Source organism: Onychomys torridus, chromosome 4, assembly GCF_903995425.1.
Source record: "Onychomys torridus chromosome 4, mOncTor1.1, whole genome shotgun sequence".
Taxonomy (NCBI): Eukaryota; Metazoa; Chordata; class Mammalia; order Rodentia; family Cricetidae; genus Onychomys; species Onychomys torridus.
Genome location: NC_050446.1, coordinates 101,394,223 through 101,419,581, shown reverse-complemented (window position 1 = coordinate 101,419,581; position 25,359 = coordinate 101,394,223). Strand labels below are relative to the sequence as shown.

The following is a 25,359-nucleotide window of genomic DNA, read 5'->3' as shown; positions in this document are numbered from 1 at the left end:
AACATTACATTTTAAAATAACCTAAAAATTAATTTAAAAACTACTCCTTTTGTTTTGCTCTAACTACAGATGACTGAGATCTCCCAGCTCCACAGAATCCTCTTAGCATCTTTATCGGCAAGCATTGAGACAACCTAAAACCAGAGTGCCCGACCTGGGTGAGAACCAGTCCTATGAGCTAGTTAATATAATGACGTAAAGGTTGTATTACCTGAATAGTTTCAATGGTGAAGTACCAGAAAGGGTAAAATAAATATTTCCCACAGCACCATAAGTTTTTATAAAATACTATTTCAGTTAATATACAATCTCAAGATTTTGGCCCATCATACACACTAGGCACAACATCGTCTTTTACTAACAGTGAGGCCGTATACGCACAAATATAACATGAAAGCGATATATTTACATGGTTACTACTGCAGCTACATCCACTGAATACTAGTAGTTGTAAGAGCCAGGAAAAATCAATTGGCCATTTATACTATGGTCACAAAATGTAATTGCCAAAAGGATCTAATAGCAAACAGACATACTTTACGGCCAAATTACTTAAAATTAAGTATAACAAATTAAAAAATAAAAAAGCGCAGATTGGATCTGCCCAACACCCAGCATGCTCAAGGATCTCCTACAACTGTTAGTAGAGGCTAGGCCGTCGGAGTATCGCTGACCTAAGCAAAAGCCTAACTGAGAGCACAAATTTCCCCACAACCAACACCGCATTCCAAAGCCAATCTCATGTGTTCCCTGCATCAATGCAGAGAACTGAGTCCTGGCTTTAATGCTAGAATAAGCCTGTTATAAAACATTTATAACAAAATAAATATCTTCAGTTCTTCCACATTAAATGATATATAAATCATTAGCATTTTATAACATTAGCTCAGGTCATTTGGGGGGACCCAAACACACTGTACAATCCTGAGTAAAATAAAATAGTGACACATTTTCTTGGGGATCATTCTTATCAGAAATCAAGAAGAAAAAAACGTAAACCAAAACTTACAATAATCCCCATTTCCACCAGAAGTACCATGAGTTCTTTTACTTTGGTAAGTTTATAAATGTAAACCATTTATGTGAAAAAGTAAGATCTAACAGAGCTTTGCTAGGATGTCTCCATCAGCTTTTGACAGTGACAGGATAAATAGTCTGAAAGCACAGAGCAGGAAGAGCGGAACCACAGGGCTACTGCATCAGCATGCACTCGGCAGTGCAGGACGCAGGGGGTGGACGGCAGCAGCTTACACGCCAATAGCCCTTCATTGCCTGCAACAGAACAAAAAGGGAAAGTTACTTAATAAAACAGACTTCATCAGACATCCTCAAGAATATCTACAAATGGGCCAAAAGCACATGACAAGATGTTTGTCATCAATCACCAGAGAAATGCCAATCAAACTTATGAGACAGCATTTCATACTTGTTTGGAAGACTATTTTATATATATTTTAAAAAGCAGTACTGCTAAAGATGTGGACAGATATGAACTCTTGCTTACTAATGTAAAAAAAGATACATTTGCTATATAAATGATCTAGTGATTTATCAAAAAAAAAAACAACCAACATATGATTCAGTAATTCCACTTTGAGTGTATGATCAGAAGAACTGAGAGTAAGAATATCACAGCAGCACTGTTAATATCAGACAAAAAGTGGAAGTGCCCCAAGTGCTTGGTAACAGGCTAACAGTATACTATAATAAGATCTATAATAATAATGTCAAATAGCAGTATATGATACTGTATACAGTTTAACATGTACTAATAACATAATGACTAGTCAGAAACGATAGGGTCACTTTATACCTAATAAAGGAACAACCCAGCAAGCAGACGGCACAAGTCTAAACATAGGTGCGTCCCATTTGATAAAAGAACAACTACTAAATCTGTAACCACAGATTAAACCCAACACAGTGACTTCAATATTCCACTCTCACAAACAGCATGGTACTGCCATAAAAACAGACACATCAAAACAATAGAATTGAGGACCGAGAAATAAGCCATGTTCGTACAGTCCCTAATTTTTAACAAAGGAGCCAAAAATACATTTTGGAGAATATACAGTGTGTTTAACAGGTGGCGCTGGTCTCAGTGACAGCTACAAGTAAAAGAATGAGACCAGATCTTCACTACAAACTTGCACAAGACTCAACTCTAAATGCATCAAGGATTTCAACCTAAGACCTGATAACCTTAATGTGACAGAGAAGAAAGTAGGAAATACACCTGAACACATAAGCACATAAGTCAGAAAAGGACTTCCTGAGCAGGGCCTCTGTAGCACAGGCATTTAGAACAAAAACTGGCTAAAGGGACTACATAAAAGTAAAAAGCTTCTGTAAAGCAAAGAACATCATCAATCAAGTGAAGAGGCAACCTATAGAATAGGTTAAAAAAAATCTTATCTGCAGATTGTTGCTTTCTAGAATACACAAAGAACTAGAGAGAGAGAGAGAGAGAGAGAGAGAGAGAGAGAGAGAGAGAGCAAGAAAACAAAGCAATTAAAAATTGGAACATAGAACTAAATATAGAGTTCTTATAAAAAATACACATGGCTGAGAAATATAAATTTTAATGTTCAATATCTTTAGTCATCAATTAAAACTACTTTCAGATTATCTTACCCCAGTCAGAATGGCTAAGGCTAAGCAAAATTAATGTTATAAGGAAAAAAAAAAAAAACACATAGAAACCTACTGCTTTATAAGAAAACTAAAAGATACGATTAATTTTCTTTTTCTTTCTTTCCTTTTTTTTTTTTTTGAAACAGGGTTTCTCCATGTGACCACCCTGACTATCCTGGAAGTAGCTCTGTAGACAAGGCTGGCCTCAAACTCAGTGATCCACCTGCCCCTGCCACACACCCCGCCCCCAACACACAGGGTGCTGGGATTAAAGGAGTGCACCACCATGCCCAGCGTGATAATTTTCTTAAAAATCTGGAACAGAGGTATCCTGCAAAGATAGAGAATTCTGTTCCTAGATGCCACGTGGTTCTAAACCCAAACGCCAGGTGTAGAATATTAGAGCAGCAACTGTTGACCAGGAGGCTCCAGAGACCCCAAAGCAATGGAGGTTGATAACATTGCTTTTGATAACTCACTACAACTAGGCAGGACGACTATTTGGAGATACCACACCCACTGAGTGTCTCATACTGATAAAGCTGAAACTGGTCTGGAAGCTTGCTCCTTGGTGGCTAGCAATCAATGTGCAGGAAGACTCCATGCAGGATGCTGGGGGAGGAAAGGCATCAATGGCCTTAACCAGTGTGGACACTGAACCCTACATTACTGACCTGCCAGGCTAGACGTGTCTTCTGATGCAACAGAAACAGGACTATTTTGAGAGTCACCAACCACTTTCTAGTTTGATCTGAGGCCTACTCCATGCAAATGTAGAAATGTTTAAAGTATCAAAAAGAAAAACAAAAGCTAAATAATAGTTAATTATACACCATTGATTGTTCAATCAAATATTCTTTAATACAGTCTGGAAAACACACTTATCTTAAAGATAACATGAGATAAGAGGCATAGCTCTAAGAAGGATGTCACTGGAAGAAAATCCATATTCACATCGGGCGGCCTTTTCCTAATTCTACATACCTATGACGTCAATCACATGAAGTCTCAGTTTCTGCTGCAGTTCTGTTAGGACAGAAGCCAAAGCAACTGGCGACTCTGATATTTTTATAGTTTGCTTCACATCATTTGCAAAGGACAACCAGAGTTTGCCAAAGTCTTCAGTTGAGATCTTTAATGGTCTGAAAATAATTTTAAAAATTAGTTTATGTTGTTAAGAATATAATTAATGATGCTGAACAAACACATTCCACATGACTCACAGAAATGAAATATATTCGTTATAAATCTAGGTCCCAAGGCATTTATGCCTTTTTTTTTTTTTTTTTTGTCGGAGCTGAGGACCGAACCCAGGGCCTTCCGCTTGCTAGGCAAGCACTCTACCTCTGAGCTAAATCCTCAACCCTGGCATTTATGCTTTTAAACCAGGTATGAGTAGAATGCTGAGTGTTACCTTCCCACCTGATAAAGTTACTGCAGTAGAAGATAGTAAACTGGACTTTTCCTTTCAATAATTCATTCAATTTTGTCTCTTTTTAGATATTAATCCCTCCAACAGGATTTTACCAAATAACTTCAGAAATTCTCAATATAAACTATTCTATCACATGTACTTTGGATTTGGGGAATAATGAGATTTCTGCCAAAGTAATACACAAGAAAATCAATATAAAGAATTTTAAATAAGTTAGCCAAAGTATTAAGACTCTATCAACACACACACACACACACACACACACACATACACACACACACACACACACGTAATTATGTTATATGAATGCCAGGAACATCTAGGGGGTGAATTATAGACAACTTTTATATTCTATTTATATTTTTATAACATTTGAATTTCTGTAATAAGTACACATTGATTTTGTATAGTTAAAAAGTACTACATTTAAAGATACAGAAGAATTTATTTATGCACAAAATTGTGTTACATATATATTGTGTTTCCTCAAATTATGAAATAAGGGTGGGAGGGGGTTGAGACTTAAATTGTAGCCCAGGCTGGCCTAGAACTTTCTATGCAGTCTAGCAATGCTAGAACAGGTGACAAACCTCTTGCCTCAGCCTCCTGACTGCTGGAGTTATAAGCATGAGCCACCATGCCTGGCTTATAAGATTACAAGGTTTTTAAACTGGTTAGTGGTAGCACAGGCCTTTACCCCAGCACTCAGGAGGCAGAGGCAGTTGGATCTCTGTGAGTTCAGGGTCAGCCTGGTCCACAGAGTGAGTTATAGGACTGCCAGAGCTACACAGAGAAACTTTGTCTCAAAAAAACAAAAAACCAAAACCAAAACACCAAACCAACCAACCAACCAAACCCCCAAGGTTTTAAAAATATTCTTTCTGTGTATATAGCATGTGCTTGTGCATGGGTGTGCACGTTTATGCAAGTACTCCACAGAGGCCAGGGTGGTGCTAGAGTTAAAAGCAGTTGTATGCCACTGAAATGGGCGCTAGGAACCAAACTCTCGTCCTCTGGAAGCCTTGGAAGCTACTGAGTCTTCTCTCTAGCCCAAGACTGTCTAATATTTAATTCTTGTACTCCCTAAGAGCTAGCATTGTATCTCTAGCTATAAAAAGGGGGGGGGGAAGGGGCATAATGGATGAATAACTTTTAACATGCCAGAAAATATTTACCTAATAAAATCTAATAATGATAAGTTCATAGAAAATTCCAACTTTACAGAATGTGTATCCATCATCTGATAATTTATAAAACCAGAGAGAGTCCCCTCTACAGATGGGCTTTCCATCTGCACACCATACTGAAAGGATTTGGTGCTTTCTGTTTCCATCCCAGGCAAACAGCATCCAGGTTGTTCAATGATCTGTAAATGAAAGTAATAAAAATCCTGAAGTAAGCATCAATATACTGTTATATGGATAACAGACTTCTATTTAAGTGGTAAGCACTAAAGCACACGAATGTGGGAAATTGATAAACTACATTATGAAAACAAAAATTCATGTTTAGTCAATGTCTGGTCTACAGAGTGAATTCCAGGACAGCCAAGGCTACACAATAGAAACTCAATCTTCAAAAACCAAAACAAAACCAAAGTCACTAAAACAGATCAGTAATACTATATAGGTCAAAATTATGTAACAGATTAGTATTCTAGCTAAAGGTAGTTTACATATTTTAAAGGTTATTAAATTCTAATCTAACCTTAAAAAAGAAAGGAAGGAAGGAAGGGAGGGAGGGAGGGAGGGAGGGAGGAAAAAAAATTCTAATCTGGCACCAGAACTCTTTTATGCACAGTGCTGGGGAACTGAACCCAGTGTCTATGTGCTAGGCAAGACATGGCTCCTACCACCAGATTCTTCTTCTTCTCTTCCTCCTCCTCTTCTTTTTCTTTGTTTTGTTTTTTGAGACAGGTTTCTCAATGTAGCCCCCACTGTCCTGGAACCCGACCAGGCTGGCCTCGAACTCACAGAGATCCACCTGCCTCTGCCTCCCAAGGGTTGCGATTAAAGGCGTGCGCCACCACCACTTAGCTACCACCTGATTTATAACAATCATACAGCTGCCTTCCTTTCTCTTCTCTCTAATCCTACTCAACTTTACTGGTAGAATTCAGACAGATTTTGTTTTTTAAAGTTCTGCAAGTAAATATGCTACATGTATGCATTCAAGAATTCCTGCCCTGGTTAATGGCCCATACAATATCTCATTCAATATACTGTAGCTCACAGAAAAAAAAAATGGCTAGCTTGCTGGGTGGTGGTGGCACACGCCTTTAATCCCACCACTTGGGAGGCAGAAGCAGGCAGATCTCTGTGAGTTCAAGGCCAGCCTGGTTCCATGATAGGCTCCAAAAGCCACACAGAGAAACCCTGTCTCGAAAAACCGAAAAACAAAACAAACGAAAATGTGGCTAACTTTCTGACACATGCCTGTCAAATGTCACAACTGTGGCAAGAACACTTATAAAAATGCAGTCAACAAACTTTCAGAAGTCACCATATAGCACTCTTTTGGAGTTGTGGAAGAGAATGATGCCCGAGTACTGAGTATAAAATAAGAAATCAGAGAGGCCGGGTAGTGGTGGTGCACACCTTTGATCCGAACACTTGGGAGGTAGAGCCAGGAGGATCTCTGTGAGTTCAAGGACAGCCTGGTCTGCAGAGCGAGATCCAGGACAGGCAGCAAAACTACACAGAGAAACTCCGTCTCGAACAAAACAAAACAAAAAATAAATAAATAAAAGCAATCAGTATATGTTTACCCCTTTAATATTCTTTTTTCTTAATGCTCTATTTGACTCTGTTGAATAATCTGAAGTGTTAATTTCAGTGAATATGACAAGAGTAAATAAAGCACTTAGAGAATGCATGAAGAAAGATCATAGAAATACCAAGAAATACAGAGAGCACATTTAATGTGCATTTAATGCAATCAGCATGCTGCAGCTATCAACCAGTGAACTCTTTACAGGAACACAGTGTTGAGAGCCTTGCTTTCAACAGGAAGAAACAGGTCAAAGCAGCTGAGGAAGCCGACCATGTAACATGGCAGGTACGGCACAGGAGTGAGATTCCACACCAAAGCCGTGTGAGAAGCCTGCATTCTTTTGTTGGTTTCGGGGTTTTGAGACAAGGGCTCACTTTGTGCTCTGGCTGTCCTGGAACTCACAGAGATTCTCCTGCCTCTGTTTCTGAGTGCTGGGTTTAAAGGTGTGGACCAACTACATTCTTCATTATGCTCCACAGAAACTCACTTTAAATAGTATCTACGGCCTTCTCAAATACATTATTATTAAGCTTCCTTTGTTTCTTTAGAGTAATGTATCCTGAGTCCTGGTGCTTTTTGTTTTTTGTTTTTGTTTTGGTTTGGTTTTTCGAGACAGGGTTCCCTCTGTGTAGCTTTGGAAGCCTGTCCTGGAACTCACTCTGTAGCCCAGGCTGGCCTCGAACTCACAGAGATCCACCTGGCTCTGCCTCCCGAGTGCTGGGATTAAAGGTGTGTGCCACCACTACCACCTGGCCTGAGTCTTGTTTTAAGGAAGAAAGGAGGATATGGAACAAATTCATAAGGTATTGGATGCAAAGGCAGAAACATTAAGTAAGCTTTATTAAGGCAGAAAAGATAAATTATCTGTTGTCTTACCTTGAAGTTTTCCATAGGAAAAATTTCTAACTTAGCATTTGTTAATTCTGAATCAGTCTTACTAGTGAGTGACCAGATCATCAATAAACAATCATCCTTCCAGATTTTGTAAGAAGACACAGACACTGTGTCATTACTACAGATTTCCAGGAGACTTGAATGCCCACACTCAGGAGTTTCTTCCAGGAAAGAAGCTAAATGGATTTCCTTGACAGTTGAAGGTGTAGAGGGTGAAGAAGGGTGGAAAACGTCCATGTTGTTGTCAGCAAACAAAGAAGGCGCAGGCAAGCTGACACATGAGAGTCTGTCAACTGAGGGCAGCTCGGAGACAGACTCAGAACCCAACAGCTCTGGACTGAGTTCAGTGTCTCCTCTATCCAGAGTACTCAGACAGTCATCATCCCTGTGGGCCACGTCTGATACAGAGCTAAAGGAGGAGGAGGCAGGGTTATGAGCGCTGGGTGTCTTGTCATTTTGGGCTACTTTGAATTTTGATTTTCTCCTGAACTTGTGAGACACGACATCTGCTTTTCCCAACTGCAAAAATAAAATATAATAATATAAAACACTACTTTACTAGTCATGAGCTTTAAATATCTTCTATAATTTCAAATGAACAATATATTGACACTCAGAATCTGTAAAGCAAAGACTGGCAAAACTCAGATGAATAAAATGTAAAACCCTAAAATTCTTAAAGCTATCAGCTAAATTTTACTTCTGACTTAAAAAAAAAAAAAAACAAATTGCCTGGCATGGTGGCACACACCTTTAATCACAGCATGCAGGGAGCAAAGGCAGTCGATCTCTGTGAGTTCAAGGCCGGCCTGGTCTACAGAGTGAGTTCCAGTATAGCCAGAGCTACACAGAGAAACTCTGTCTTGGAAAAAAACAAACACACAAAACAACACTTTTTTTTTTTTTTTTTGATCTGAGGACTGAACCCAGGGCCTAGCAAGCGCTCTACCACTGAGCTAAATCCCCAACCCCAAAACAACACTTTTAAAAACCATAGACTTAGAAAAGGAAATAAAATAAGGTCAAAACTTAGTTGTAATAGTTTTAAAAATTGTTGTTTGGTAATTGTGATTTCATGGCCTATGTTAGTAAGCAGAGAAGAAAAATTGGTTTGACCTCAAAAAACAAATGTCAGAGCCTGACCAGGAAAAATAGCAGGAAAACATTCCATAACTAGTGATGGTCACCAAATTTGCCACCACTAATCATTCTTATTAGTTTATGTGGACTCTGGCCCTGTGTTAGCAGACTAGACTTCAGAGAATAACTTATTCAAGGCGAATGGATGTTGTCACTTCAGTGGTATAAAAACTATGTCCAAAAAAAAAAAAGAAAGAAAGGAAGAAACAAGAAAAAACTATGTCACTTGACAGGTAGTGGTGGCACACACCTTTAATCCCAGCACTCTGGAGGCAGAGGCAGGCGGATCTCTGAGAGCTACACAGAGAAACCCTGTCTTGAAAAACAACAACAACCAAACTATGTCACTCACAGCCCTAGAGCTGGAAGGCGATGGCTATGAGAGTTACAGGAGACATATCCACCATGTGTACATGAAATCCGGTTCCTGCTTCCAGCAGAAAGCCGAGATTCTTACAGGAATGTAACAGATAACTTACCAAATTGATTGTATTTTCTGGTCCAAGCCCAACAAATAATGAGGAGGCCAACAGCTGCCTTTCTTTCTCTTCTGTAGACTGGACAAGGCCTTGAGCTTGGTCCTTCCTGGTTGTGGCTTTGTCTACATTCTCCGTGGTGGTGCCCTCTCCAGGAACATGCGGCACTTCGCTCTTATCCCCAGTTCCGCTCTCCTTTTTAGGGAGATAGCCCTCTTTGCCCCATAGTTTCTTTACACCTTCCAGCTTCAGGCTACTTGTCCTAAGGAGATTAAGAAAGAAAGTCAATTTAAATGATTGCTGACTAGGTAGAACCTTGATGCATTTTTTAAAAACACATTATGCTATGGCCTTTTAAAAAACAGCTTTCGGGTTGGGGATTTAGCTCTGTGGTAGAGCGCTTGCCTAGCAAGCGCAAGGCCCTGGGTTCGATCCTCAGCTCCCAAAAAAAAAAAACCCAAAAAAAAAAAAACCAAAAAAAAAAAAAAAAAAAAAACAACCCCCCCCCCAGCTTTCATTTAATTTTATAAGCCAGAATAATTTGAAGCACCAGAACAACTCTAGACCTGGTTAAATGTCTCAGGCCATCTCATTTTCACTCAGTTTCTTGAGTGAGTTACAGAGGAGAGGGCTGTGGACCCATTCCTCTACTTGCTGCTCAAAGACACCTTGACCTTTAACTCTGATGGCCCAAAACATAAGATCTCAGCCACATAATGATATCCAACCTCAATCATAAAGTAATAATTCATAAGCACAAATTCATCTTAAAATCCACTGAAAGCAAAACATTCACATATGCACCAATTATAAACTTGTTAATAAAAAATGTTTTATTAACGTTAGCATTAACTACATGTTTGAACTGGGCAGTGGTGGCGCACGCCTGTAATCCCAGCACTCAGGAGGTAGAACCAGGTGGATCTCTGTGAGTTCGAGGCCAGCCTGGTCTACAGAGTGAGATCCAGGACAGGCACCAAAACTACACAGAGAAACCCTGTCTCGAAAAACAAAAACAAATCAAAAACCAGTACATGTTGAATCTTTATTAAAATGATATAAAGATTAGCTTGGAAAAGAGGCTTAGAAACTCTTCTTTGTATTTTTTATTACATTTACTTTATTTATTTACTTGTTTGTTTATGTCTTATTTAGATGCCACAGCCCATGTGTCGAGGCCAAGGATAACTTGCAGGAGTCAGTGCTCTCCTTATACCACATGGGGCCTGGAGATTGAACTTAGGCTGTTGGGTTAGAATACAGGTACTTTTATCCACAAAGACATTTGAATGGCCCAGAATTTTGTTTGTTTGTTTGTTTGTTTTGTTTTTTTGAGACAGAGTTTCTCTGTGTAGCTTTGCGCCTTTCCTGGAACTCACTTTGTAGACCAGGCTAGCCTCGAACTCAGAGATCCGTCTGCCTCTGCCTCCTGAGTGCTGAGATTAAAGGTGTGTGCCACTACCACCTGGCAGGGCCCAGAATTTTTAATGACATTATTTATATATTTTGTGTATATGGGAACATAGCTACTATATGGGTCATGGGGATGGGACTCAGGTCATCAGGCATGGTAACAAGTGCCTTAACCCACTGAGCCACCTCACCCACTCCCAGAATCTTTTTAGTAGCTGAGTTGTTGTTGTTTTTTCTCGAGACAAGATTTCTCTGTGTAGTTTTGCACCTTTCCTGGAACTCGCTTTGTAGACCAGGCTGGCCTCGAACTCATGGCTCTGCCTCCCAAGTACTGGGATTAAAGGCGTGTGCCACCATCGGCCCAGCTGTAGCTGAGTTTTTTAAAGTACTGGTTAGAAGGCAGATGCTCAGCCCAAAAATCCTAAGATGAGACATGTAGGCAAAATAAATAAACAAAATAATAAAAAAAAAATCTAGGATCAAATTAATCATGTGAATTCAGAGGCTAGACAGGTAGCTTAGTGGTTAAGAGCACTGTCTGCTCTTCCAGATGATCCAGGTTCAATTCCCAGGATCCACATGGTGGCTTACAACTATCTGTAATTCTAGTTCCAGAGGATCCAATACCCTCTTCTGGCATCTGCAGGCACCAGGCATATGCACAATACATAAACATACACTCAGAAAAATCGTCCATATACATACAATTTTTTAAAAATTTAAACAGAATATGGGTTCACATAATGTCACCAAAGTTACAGCTGTGAGTCTAGGAGTTCACAGTGTCTAACACAGCCATCAGTACTGACTGAAACCGTTCAAGATCACCTCTATCACTCTAATTATTAAAAACCTATATGCAGGCCAGGCGGTGGTGGCACACAACTTTAACCGCAGCACTCGGGAGGCAGAGGCAGGTGAATCTCTGTGAGTTCCAGGCCAGCCTGGTTTACAAAGCGAGTTCCAGGCCAGCCAGGACTGTTACACAGAGAAACCCTGTTTTGAAAAATCAGAAGAAAAAAGAAATTCTAAATTGGGCTTGACTTTATTCTCAGCTTACCAGGGACTGTACAAGAAGAGCAAGTGACTCACCTTGAAAGCTGATTCACTGTAAAAAATCAATTGCTACGTCCATTTTCAGTGAAAATGCACTTAGTTCCAGAGCAGCAGGAGGAACCAGTTCTGGGGCCTGCCTGCCTCAGAACTCTAGAGGTGGAAAGTCCCTATTGTGTGACTGAGTCCACAGCCAAAGAAGGGAGTCCCAGGTTCCAAATTATTCATTACATTAGGCTTTGTGCCCTAAACCAATGAGATGGGGAATTTGAGAAGGGGCAAGCCCTAGCCTATGGGAAGACAGGTATTTCTCTCAATCGGAACTTTCTTTAAAAACTTTTTAAAAAGATGTATTTATTTTATGTATATTGATGGTTTTTGTTTTTTTGCATATATATTTGCACACCAGAAGAGGCCATTGGATCCCACAGAAGGTTGTGAGCTGCCATGTGGGTGCTGGGAATGACCAGGACCTCTGAAGAGCAGCTGTTGCCGCTCAACACTGGACTTTGAAAACCACTGTCTGGGGCCACATTAGTGCAGCAGCCCTTTTTGCCTTTCCCTAGGCGGGTGCAGAATTGTATATTTAAAGTCCTTCATTTTCACTAGTCTCTCTAATTGTTGTTATCTTATCTTCAACACACCTTAGCAGCTGCACACAAGTTCCTAATCTGAAATAATGTGTGAACTGTGATCGTCTTTGAAAACCTCCATCCACTCTTCATAGTCTATTTAAGTCAAAAAACACATAAAATGGACATATGGTAAAGAACTCATCAGATCAGCCTCTCACATCCCTGAACACTGTTTATTTTGTGGACTTTCTCCCTGGGTCTGGAGGACCTCCATCTCTACTTGTTGCTTTGTTCTGTTTGAGACACTTAACAGCTATTACCTCTACCATCACCAACCCATCAACCACGCCTGGAATGCCAAAATTAAATGTTTAGGAAAGAAATTAAGGATGTCAGACCAGGGAGGGAAAGGATAAAAACAGAATTAGAACTCCTGCCGTTTAATACACCATTCTTTGTTCATCATATCTGTATTACGCTCTCATGCCTTCTAGGTGAGCATGCTACCAGTGAGCTGCATCCCACATCATCCCTTGACTTCTTTTAAGTATGCTCACTGACAAAGGGGAAAGCCACTTTCATTACTTAGCATCGCGTCAGTACACTAGTTTTACTTGGTAAATTTAGCATGAGAACGATGACAGCAGAAATTAGTGTGTGCTGGGTTGCACTATGTCCTTTATTACACTATCTCACTTTATTACTTTCAACATGCTTCTGAAAATAATTTAGTTATATCACAAACATTAAAGTATGTTTAACAGAATGAAAATTGGGCCCAAATACATACGCAATGGTGTTAGCAATTTTCAAGGTGGCCAAAGAATCCCTGAAAACATTTGGTAGGGTCATATTAGAGTATGCTCTCATTTACATTCCTTGTAGAGGCCAGAGGACAAGTCAAATGTTTTCATCTATCACTTTAAAAAAATATATATAATCCGGGCAGTGGTGGTGCATGTGCATGCCTTTAATCCCAGCACTCTGGAGGCAGAGGCAGGTGGATCTCTGTGAGCTCAAGGCCAGCCTGGGCTACAGAGTGAGTTCCAGGAAAGGCACCAAAACTACACAGAGAAACCATGTCTCAAAAAACCAAAAAAAAAATCATGTTTTTTATTTTATGTACAATGGTGTTTTGCTTGCATATGTCTGTGTGAGGGGGTCAGACACCCTGGAACTGGAACTACAGACAACTGTGAGCTGCCATGTAGGTGCTGAAGGCTAGAAGAGCATCGGATTCCCTAGAGTTACAGGCAGTTGTGAGCTGTCTGATGTGGGTGCTGGGAATTGATCCTCTTCAAGAGCAATACAGGCTCTAAATTGCTGGGCCATCTCTCCAGATCTCATGTGCAAATATATTATACATGGCTTATGTTGTCTTGGAAGGAGGCAGATAAGCTCTTTTTTGTTTTGTTTTTTTTTTTGAGACAGGGTTTCTCTGTGTAGCTTTGCGCCTTTCCTGGAACTTACTCTGTAGCCCAGGTGGGCCTTGAACTCACAGAGATATGGCAGATAAGTTCTTAAACTCTAAAACAAAACATATAGCATCAGAATCTTGAAACCCATCAATAGAAGCAAGTGAAACAAAATCTCATATAGAATATAGCTCTCAGGAACAAAGATATTATTAAGAACAATGATATTAAACACAGTCATAAATATGTCTCTTCTTTTTCATTATTTGAGAATGAAAACTTCTTAAAGTCACCCTAAAATGAGCAAATAATAATCCCAAGGACACAAGCAGAGGCAGAAAGCAGGCAGGAAGCTGGAGGTAGTTAAGTTCAACCAAATTCTCAACTTTGCAGAGAAACTTACTCTTTCAGTCCTGTTTCAGCACTATTTCCTGATATATCTGAGCCCAGAGAAATGCCAGCAGGAGACTGTCGTCCGGTGAAACCAGATGAAGAAAATGACAGTCCATATGGTTCAAAATTGAGAACTATAATTTAAAAACAAGAACAGAGGTTCATATTTAAAACAAAGCGTAACAGTGAAATTTATGAGATTCCATTCACTATTGAAATAATTAAAAGGCTGGACTCCAACAACAATCTAATCATACATGTACAGTAAGAGAAAAGCAGCTGCCACTGATTTAAGTCTGCATATACTAGGTAATCAGAGAGAAACTATCTTTCATTTTTAACCTTTTATCTCTCCTAGAAAGTTAAAAAAGAATTCAAGTAGAAAAGGCAAATAAGCTGAGCACTGGTGGCACATACCTTAAACCCCAGCACTTGGGGAGGCAGAGGCAGGAGGATCTCTGTGAGTTTGAGACCAGCCTGGTCTACAGAATGAGTTCCAGGACATCCAGGGCTACACAGACAAACCCTGTCTTGGAAAAAAGAAAGAGAAAGGGGCGGGGGGGGGGGGGGGGGGAAGGAAGGAAGGAAGGAAGGAAGGAAGGAAGGAAGGAAGGAAGGGCCAGGCGGTGGTGGCGCATGCCTTTAATCCAGCACTCAGGAGGCAGAGGCAGGGGGATCTCTGTGATTTTGAGGCCAGCCTGGTCTACAAAGTGAGTTCCAGGACAGGCTCCAAAAGAGAAACCCTGTCTTGAAAGAGAGAAAGAAGGAAGGAAGGAAGGAAAGAAAGAGAGAGAAAGGAAAAGGCAAATAATAAAATGAAGCAGGCATATTGAGAAGTTGCTGCTATCCTAAGAAAAAAAGAACTCAATGAGTGAAGGTGAGGTGAGGGCCATGGTCTACGTAATGAATGATCGCTGGACACATCTTTATCTAAATGAGTGGACGGTGCCCTCAATGGGAATCAAAAAAACAATGTTTACTCAGTCGTGTGCTAATTCTTTTTACTATGTATATAATTTAAATAAATTAAATCATAACCAGGAAATTCCTATTACTATTGTAGCAGAGCAGATGCCAAATATCCATTCCCCTTTTTTTTAATTAGCAGAATTCTCCAGTCTTAGGTAGGGACACAGGCAGCCAGAAGAGATGTTTCTAGATTCTGCTGCCATATGACTTCTGGTCAATTAAATTACACACACATTTTGAGTGCAACATCTAGGGAAGTCTCTGCAAAGAAATTCTCTTCTCCCATTTCCTTTCCCCTGCTGGTTGGTTGCTGACGTGCAAGCAGCCATCTTGAATCATACAGTGGAACTGCAGAGATGTCAGAGCATCAAGGGAGGGAATTTGGAGTTCTCATAATTATAAAGCTAACATCAACCCTGGGAGAGAACAGTAACCATATGCTCTGCATAAGACCTCATTAAAAACAACAATTAGAGAAACATAACTGTAACTGGCCAATCTACCTCTTCAGACACAAGGGGATGCAACAAGTGTCACACAGAGTGTGCAGAGCTGTGACTATCAGTAAACTACAACAGGTAAGAGTGAGACACAGACGTGTAAGACGGGAGCTCCTGCTATTTCATAAGAGTAATTCCCAGGTAATATGCACATGCCCCAGTGCTCTGCCTATGTCACAGGAATAATTCCCAGGTATCATGCACATGCCCCAGTGGTCTTCTCTTCATTAAGGTCACAGTAAAAGACCCCCTCACAGGCTATGCTTCTGAAATATAAAGTTCTTGCCTTTGTGAGCTCCTTGTGACATCATTAATCAGATGCTTTGCTAGAGAAACAATCTAATACACTAGACCACTCACAGTGAAAATGAGTCCCTCGCCCAGTGACCAGGGTTGTTTCTGGAACCTTTCTAGATAAGCTCACACTATTCAGTGTCAGCCTTCACCAGGTGTGGTGGCGCATGCCTTTAATCCCAGCACTCTGGAGGCAGAGACAGGTGGATCGCTATGAGTTCCAGGCCAGCCAAAGCTGCAGCACAGAGACTAGCATGTCACAGGTTCTTCCAAAACTCTAGAGTAGTAGTCGTCTCTCCACACCCATGCGAATGGAGTCTATGGCTTTGGGAATACTTTGAGGCTAACCTTTCCCCTGAGTCAGGATAAAAAGCAGACTTAATGAAAAGCCACAGAAGGTATAAATATCTGTAATAACCTCCTTTCATGGCTATAGTGTCAACTGCACATTTCTAAAAGCTAAGCCCTGAGCCAGGTGTGTTGGAACACACCTGTAATCCAGCATCTGGAAGCCCGAGGCTAAAGGATCTCGAGGTCTCTCTCCCCCAGCCTGTACCACACCAAGAGCACAGCCTGTCTCACTAACAACAAAACCTAAATGCAAACCAAACAGACAACATGCCCCTTAATCCACTAGATGATAAAAGGACGAAAACACACCTTTTTCCTGCGAAAGCCGCTCCTCTTGGCGCTGGTGATGGGGCTTGTAAGGTGCTGCTCCCTTACTGAGCCCCTCGGCCACAAAACCATCCAGAAAAGATAAAGAAGCATCCACCTGCATCAAAGTTAGGCAAAAATTAGGATTGAAAAGAACAAAAAAAGAAGCATGTACTTGGAGGACTAGACAGTACATTTATATAACTTTGGTGCATGTATCTTTTAAACTTTTTAGGAGAGATCCTTCTTTGGGGTCTAGTTGGCCTAAATGTACCCTCTATAAGCCCCTCAGATCTAGGATAAGTCCCACACCCAATGCCTACCAAGTTTGGCCATCTGTCTTGTGCCGCTACCAACCTCTAGACTTTTGCCAAGACCTGCCCTACCTGCTCACAACCTACAGGTCCCTCTCCATATCATATCCAAACTCTCCACCCAGCCATATCTTGTACACCCTTTTCCAGTGGTTAGCCAGGTGAGTCCACCTGATCCTCCCTTCTCCACACCCGTCCCAGTCCTCACATCTACCCTCAAGTTCCAGGTTTGGACCAGGACCAACCCAGTACCCTGTGACCACCTGACCTCATCTCATTTAAGCCACATTCAACTTCTAGGAACAGTAGTCCAAACTGTACATCCTGAGTTCTGCTCCAACCTGCTCTGTTCGTATCAGACACAGAACTAAAAGAAGTCTGTGTATACACATGCATGTGTGTGTGTGTGTGTGTGTGTGTGTGTGTATAAATGAAATTTCCCATCTAGGCTGACAAGGTTCCCCTAAGAGCCACAGAAAAAGTTGAACACCGAGCAGAGCAGCCCTCTTTTGAGTTGTTGGTCGGGGTTGTCCAAGAGACTCCTAAAACATACAGGTTATCGCTGTTGTCCTTGGTGCTTCCCAGAGGTAGACAGTAAGTTGCTATTGCTGAAGACACCATGTGTTTTGGACACAGGATCCAGAGGACCCAAGCTGTATCTGACCTTGTGTAGGATAGTTTTATGTCAACAAGCTAATGTCACCTGAGAGTAAGGAACCTCAATTAAGAAAACGTTCCTGCCTGGTGTGGTGGTGCATGCCTTGAATCCCAGCACTTGGGAGGCAGAGGTAGGCTGAGTTCGAGGACAGAGCGAGTTCCTGGGCTACACAGAGAAACCCTGTCTCAAAAATCCAAAAAAAGAAAAAGAATGTGTTCGCAGCTGGCAGTGGTGGCACACACCTTGATCCCAGCACTCCTGCACTAAGGCTCAGGGAACACTGAGGAAGAGGGGCAGAAAGAGTGTAAGATCCAGAGGACCAGAGTGCATGCTCTGAGATTGTGTCTCCTCAAAATGTCAGAGAAGCTATACTGACGAATGGAGGGATCCTGATTTGCTTTCTTTCTTTCTTTTTCTTCTTTTCCTTTTATAACCGGATGGAGGCTATGTGTGTGACCAGAAACTGAATCCCATGTCTCAAGGCGTGGGGCCTTACTACCCCTAGGCAATGACCCCAGCAGCGAGCGGCTCCTTTCCTAGGACCTGCTCTTGCTACACAGGAGTGCTCTCTGCCCTTTTCCTCTGATCACACAGTAAAACTCATGAGTCTTACTCTTCTATGGGATGTGAATTTCACTGTTCAAATTCAAGACGGGGCCCTGACTTGATGGAAATGTGTGAGTGTCACCTCCCAGAACCCCAACTTCTAAGTTAAGCCACACAAGGCTAAAGAGCCTGTTACCCTCCAGCACCCCTTCTCCTCTCCATACAGCTTTTCCCGAATCTCAAGACCACAAGAAGCTGCAAACGAGGCACTCCCCTGCACCCATTTAGAACCAGGACCAAATGGGACCTCTCCAATTCTCTCCTACCAACATGTGACAAACTCCAAACTCCATCACACATGCTACAGAAACTATACTTTGATACATTCCTTATTCACCATGCAATGACTCTGTTTAGGAAACACAGTTTTGACAGAATGGAGCACAGGATTCTTACCACTGTGTCTTCACTGGTCTGAGCACCTTGAAGCAAGCTCTTCATAAGCTCTACATTTTCGTGCAGATGTTTCAATTCAAATGCATGCTGTCTCAGACAAGTATTCAAAGAAATCGTGAATTCCTGGATTAATTTCTCAACTCTATGAGAAGAATGTGCTCGGGGTGTCAGTTTGGTCACTGCGGCAATCAACCAGGCTTTGGTTTCTGAGGAAACGGAGTCACTCATAAGTAATTTGTAGAGCCTGCTTATAACTCCCTCTGGACTTTCTTCATCTAAGAGGTGGGAATACTCCCCTAATACCTGGAGTAAAACAAAATGGTATAAATGTAAATACCAAGTCAGAGAGTACCATATCCAGACCTACTGCTAGAATGAACTTCTGTCTGTATTCAATATATTTTTATGATGAGCGTTATTAAAGAAACACTGTAGATTATATCAAGAACTGCATCCTCGATACAAAAGAACTGGAATGCATTAGTAACAATACATAAAGTAAAATACCTTTATAGGTTAGCGTTCTTCTGAACTTCCAGTTAGAAACTGGTTTATTTTCCAGTAAGAATTTAGATAGGTAGGTCTTACATGTTAGTAAGAGTATGATTTTACAAAATACAGATTTCTAGTATTTCTTAAGGTCTTTCATAAAGCACAGATTTCTGGCTTTTATCATTAGACAGTGTAATTTAGTGACTGTGGAGAAGATTCGGAGTCTACATCTGGACAAGTCTCAGCCGACACTGACAAAGACAGTCCACAGGGCTGTGTCAAGGATCTTGTGCTGGGCAGTGGTCATGTAGACCTTCAGTCCCAGCACTCAGGAGGAAGAGGTGGATCTCTATGAGTTTGAGGACAGCCAGGGCTACACAGAGAAATGCTGTCTCAAAAAAAAAACCAAACAAAACAACAACAACAAAAAAGAATACTGATCATGATACATAAACGTTTTCCCCCACATCTAACTTACTCAAGTGACATCCATGACTGGTCTAACAATCAATCATTTTATAAATGACAAAATTATCATCTTAGACACAGCTACTAAGATCATCAGAACAGAATGAGCAGAGGGGAATCACAGCCAGTGCCTACATAGCATCTGGGTGGCTGAGACAGTAGGATTGCCAGGAGTTCCAGACGAGCTAGCGCTATATAGTGAGTCTCAGGCCAGCCAGGGCTACAGCAATATTCTGTCTTTAAAATAGTCCAAAAGGAGAGACTCTAAGCAACATGGTGAGGCATCAATTTAAAATACACAAAATACTGGATACAGCACTGCAGGTCTACAAGTACCAACTGATGAAGCACGGGCATCATGAATTCAAGGCCAGCCTATGCTGCAAAGGGAGATCCTGCTCCTCTCAAAAACAAACAACAATAAAACAGTTAATTTTAAGAGGCTTTACTAAGTAAAAGATGGAAAGTTCCAGAAGAGCAGGTAACCTGAGTTCCATCTCAAAAATCAATTTTTAATGGACTTCTGTTTGTGAGAAGATTATTTCCTGTTATTATTCCCATTAACTACACCCAAATGCCTGCTATCAGTTATATGTAAAACATACGCAGAGGGTCTAGGAATGTAGCTCAGTTACTATTTGCCTAGCATATATGAAGGCTGGGGTTTGATACCCAGCAAGCATAAAACCAAGCATAGTAGTACATGCCCATAGTCCTAGGAAGTAGAGGCCAAAGAATGGGAAGTTCAAGGTTTTCCATGACTACACAGCAAGTTTGAGTACAGTCTGAGATACATAAGACTGTCTTAAAAAACAAAAACCAAAACAAACAACAAAAAAAAAAACACCCTTTACCAAAGACCAGACTAGTGAGATGGTACAAAGAATAAGTAGTTTAGATATAAAAGTAAACATTAGGAAAGAAAACGGACAACTGAGAAGAGCTGAATGATTCCTGGAGAAATATGTTGTTATAATAATGTGCATGTAATAGGTTTTGCTCACCCAACTCATAACTTGAAGAAATCTCTGTGGATAGAAAGTATTTTCCATATCTAATAAAGTAAGATAAGACTGAACTGCATAGACTCTTAATTGTTTATCTTCTGTCTCATCATCAAAACCTACAAAGAAATTGAAACACCAGTTTAGTTTCCCTCAACTCCCAATGACTATAATAAAACGTAATTTAAAATTCTTGACCAACCTTCTGCTAGCAGTCTCAGGAAGTTACTGAGGATATCAGGGTGCATTACATCTCCTCCCACTGAGAACACAGCATTCATTGTCTGAATAAACCACACATTGTCGGGAGCATATGTGCCCAGTGTTAAGAACAAGTCACTTCCTCATGATACTCACTGAAACCATCCCTTACACAACAACTCTTCACAAGGAACTCCAATCCATGCCAGTGTGGCAGCTTATTCCTAACTTCTACCCGAAATGCTCTAAAACCCGGTTCTATATAAAATCAAGCACTAGGCTTACACATAGCAGGTATAAACATGAATAATTTGAAGAAATGAGACAGCTACCTATGACAAGCAAATAATGGAAGCTTCATACTGTTTGGGTGGGAGCTCCACCTCAACCCTCGGCACCCCGGCATCTCTATACCCAAAGAGTCTGGAATGTATGGAAGGAGTCTGGTGGAAGATCCACCTCGGCTCCCTCTCCCATCTCCTTCCCTAAACAGGCCCTTCAAAGCCCCCCAAACACAGCTCCTCCCCCAGAGAGACTCAGAACAACCCCCACAGGGGATATATAAGCGGCATCTGGGAAACAGACTCGTGGTTCTTCTGGTCTCGTCCCTTTCTCCGCTCTGCTGGGCCAATCGCCCGGGAGCGCTTTACCCTTTAGACCTGGGCTTTCTAATTTGGTCTGATTCGGTTTGTTGCAACAGTGGAGAGGTCTTCAGCAGGCCTAAAACTTATCACATACATATTCCAGAGAGGTGGAGTGTCCACCTGAGCAGAGCACTGCACCTCTTTGTAATATCTCTGTCGTCAGTTCTAAAGCTAACCACTGCTAGGTCAAAGCTATGGCCTATGCCAGATACATCTAAGTCCCAAGTTCCAACAGATATCTAAAAAACCAACCCCCAAGAAGTCTATACAAACGTAAGAATCAAGAATTCAATTGCTGGGTCCCTGAACTCAATTCACAACTGGCCACATTTGTACCACCATTTCAAGTCAGTGCATAAAGGTATGTATGAGTCACAGTAGAAGCAAAGGATATTTCTCAGCCAACTCAGCTATTTTGCCAACTAAGTTGATGATGATATACTCTTCTTTGCTCTGATGCAAATATTCAAGCATTTTCTGTACAATAACTATTACATTCTGTGCATTTGTAATTCTGTAAAGAAGTTCCAGAGTCTATTAAGAGAAATAAAAACAGTATTATAAAACTATACATGATAACACCAATAAATATAACAAATGTGTTTAGAATAAGCTAACTGTTCTGTTTCTGTAGAGATTTTCAGGAGAGTCAGCTATAGGAGATAAAGAAACGCCAGTTGCTGGGGTTGTCGCTCAGTGGTAGAGTACTTAATTGCCTAGAATATGAGAAGTACTAGATCCTATTCTCCAACACCACAAATTAAAAAAAGGAAAAAGTGTGAACTTGAACTGAGGTGGGGAGGAAGAAGGAACTAATAAGATGAAGTGATATGAAGGGAAATGAGGAAACTGGGGGCGGAGGGGAGCCGACGACAGTGCCCTGAGGCTGGGAGACATCTATGTTCCTAAGAAGGGCCCTCAGGATCTACACTGTGACCAAACAGGCACAGTAAGGAGACTGTTCCCCTGTGGAAAGGCTGATATGTGGGCCACATATTGGGGCTGTGGCCCAAGTTTGTTGTATTAAAAAGAAACCTAAAGTTAAAAAAAAGATAAGCAATGCAAAATACTAATAGTGATACAGTGATAAGGAAACTGTTGAACTGTGTTCAACTAACTCTATTAACAACACAAAAATACATACTGTCTATCTGATAAAATAGATGGGCTGTATAATTATTTTTTACTGCCCTTAGAGTCTTTATTATTATTATTTTTTAATTATTATTATTATTTTTTTTTGTGGAGCTAAGGATTGAACCCAGGCCCTTGTGCTTGCTAGGCAAGCACTCTATCACTGAGCTAAATCCCCAACCCCTCCTCTTTTTTTTTAAAGATTCTTTTTTTTTAGATTTATTTATTTATTATGTATATAGAAGAGGGCGCCAGATCTCATTACAGATGGTTGTGAGTCAACATGTGGGTGCTGGGAATTGAACTCAGGACCTCTGGAAGAGCAGTCAGTGCTCTTAACCTCTGAGCCATCTCTCCAGCCTGAGTCTTTTATTTTTAAACTGACATATAGACATGAAATACATGTCTATATGTAAATGCACATATGCAAATAACTTATTTAAAATACTTTTAAAATTCAAAATGCATAATCTTTTATTTATTTTTTATTTTTGTGTGCTCTGTGAGGGTGTTAGATCCTGGAGATATAGACACTAGTGAGCTGCCAAGTAGGTGCAAGGAAATGAACCCAGGTCCTCTGGAAGAACAGCCAGTGCTCTTAATTGCTGGCCATCTCTCTAGCCCCCCATAATCTTTTAAAAACTATAATTGTCAGGCATAATACAGTGTTTAGTCAAGCTTCATTTTTAACTCATTGCTTTGAAGTTAAGGTATTTAATATATATTTTTTTAAGAAATGGGGTTTATTTATTTGTGTGTATGTGTGTGTTGCCTGCATGTATGTCTGTGTATTATGTGTGTGTGTTGCCTGCATGTATGTCTGTGTGTTATATGTGTGCCTGGTACCTGCAGAGCTAGAAAAGGGCACCGGATGCCCTGAAACTAGAGTTACAGATCTTGTGACCCCATGTAGGTGCTGGAAACCAAATCTAGGTCCTCTGGAAGAGCAGCAAATTCTCTGAATCACTGAGCCATCTCTCCAGCTTTACATTCTCTTTAAAAAATCCTCACTATAAGCTGGGCAGTGGTAGGACACATCTTTAATCCCAACACTCAGGAGGCAGAGGCAGGTGGATCTCTGTGAGTTCGAGGCCAACCTGGTGTACAGAGTAAATTCCAGGACAGCCAGGGCTACACAGTGAAATCCTGTCTCATAAAAAAAAACAAAAAACAAAACAAATCCTCATTATAATATCTGGGCATGGTGTACATGCCTTTAATCCCAGTACACAGGAGGCAGAGACAGGCCTCTTCAATTCGAAGCCAGCCTGGTCTACAAAGCAAGTTCCAGGATAGCCAGGGATGTTATACAAAGAAACCCTGTCTTGGGAAAAAAATCCTCATTATGTTTTAAATCTGAAATCAACTTCTCACTTTTTTTTAAATAGGCCCCATATACCACTTTAAATGAAGATACAGTGATTTCTCTATATGAGAATGAGCAGAGCTCTTTATGTAGATACCCAAAGAGACACTGAGTCAATTTAATAAAAGGAAGAAGTCAGAACAATACTAGACACAGAAGCACAACTTCTCTCTCCCATGAAGTTCAAATTATTATCTTATACTTCTACAGAATTCTATCAATTTTCCTATTTAATAATGAGTTCATTTAATAGCCATCAGATATTATGTATTATAATATAACTGGAGTATGTTTAATTTATACTAATACAAGAATCCAGAACTGGAATTCAGATCCCATTGTCATCGTACTTACATTAAAAAAACAGTAAATCAGTAACTTCATATACATAATAGGACCTCAGCTTTCCAGTTCCTAAGTTAAGAACATTGCTGTGGGCTGGCTATTATAGGTGTGACACACCTATAATCCTAGCATTTGGGTGACTGAGACAGGGGCATCACGAGTTTGAGTCTCACCTGTGCTACATAGCAAGACCCAGGTTAGTGGTGTGTTTAAGAAAACTGACAGCTTTCCGTGAGGGACTACTTGACAGCGAATAGTGCTAGAGAAGGTACCAGCTCCCTACAGTGATGAGCCACCCATGCTTATGCAAGAGACTGACTAAACTCACACTCACAGACATGATGGGAAGAGAAGGGTTTCAGCTGCAGCCAGGGAGTAAGAGAGGGTAACAGGAAGTAAAATGACTAACATGGATTGTGCACAGCAGACTGTTAAAGAATAAAAACAAGATTTTAAAAATAGGAAGAACTGGGTTGGGGATTTGCTCAATGGTAGAGCACTTGCCTAGCAAGCACAAGGCCCTGGGTTCGATCCTCAGCTCAAAAAAAAAAAAAAAAAAAAAAGGGAAGAATTAAATATACATGAGTTAAAATATATTCATATACATATACACACACACACTGGACATCATGTGAATCTCTCTTAAGAATATCAAAAAAGTTTTAAAAACTTAGCACTTTACATACACTATTCAAAATATTTTACCCCCTTTTTTTTTAAAAAGGAGATTTAATATTTATTTATGTGGCTCTGTATCTGTGTCTGTGTGAATACATGCCACATGTGTGCAGGGGCCTGGAGGTCAAGAGAGGGCATCGGATCCCTCTGCCATTGGAGGGTGCTGGGAACTGAACTCAGGTCCTCTCAAGAGCAGCAAGCACTTTTAACTGCTGAGTCATTCTCTCTTCAGCCCTAATTTACCTCTCTTTTAATAATGGGATCAGGGTGGTCTAGGCATTCAATTATGGTTATCTGGTGTTGAAGAGCCAGAGAAGGATCCTGCTGGATAACATAGGTAAGAGCCTTCAGTCCTAGAAATAAAGATCACATTATAGTTCAACGACCTGAAATACATACCCAGCCAATCTCAAAAGCTCTTTCTCCAATT

General features: G+C 40.7%; 1 protein-coding gene across 2 annotated transcripts in view; it reads right to left on the bottom strand.

Annotated features, from left to right (window-relative positions):
- Ap4e1 (adaptor related protein complex 4 subunit epsilon 1) overlaps nt 1–25,359 on the bottom strand; it is a 63,019-nt gene continuing 37,660 nt past the window's right edge. For both annotated transcript variants that reach the window (XM_036185664.1, XM_036185665.1), the window contains 12 exons: nt 25,173–25,282; nt 21,801–21,940; nt 20,764–20,876; nt 20,562–20,680; nt 18,598–18,900; nt 16,627–16,741; nt 14,214–14,337; nt 9,358–9,616; nt 7,721–8,257; nt 5,248–5,438; nt 3,622–3,779; nt 1–1,272 (listed from right to left, as the gene is read on the bottom strand). In XM_036185664.1, coding sequence (XP_036041557.1) covers nt 1,112–1,272; nt 3,622–3,779; nt 5,248–5,438; nt 7,721–8,257; nt 9,358–9,616; nt 14,214–14,337; nt 16,627–16,741; nt 18,598–18,900; nt 20,562–20,680; nt 20,764–20,876; nt 21,801–21,940; nt 25,173–25,282 — 2,330 coding nt within the window. In that variant the 3' untranslated portion in view covers nt 1–1,111. The remainder of the gene's footprint in view (nt 1,273–3,621; nt 3,780–5,247; nt 5,439–7,720; nt 8,258–9,357; nt 9,617–14,213; nt 14,338–16,626; nt 16,742–18,597; nt 18,901–20,561; nt 20,681–20,763; nt 20,877–21,800; nt 21,941–25,172; nt 25,283–25,359) is intronic.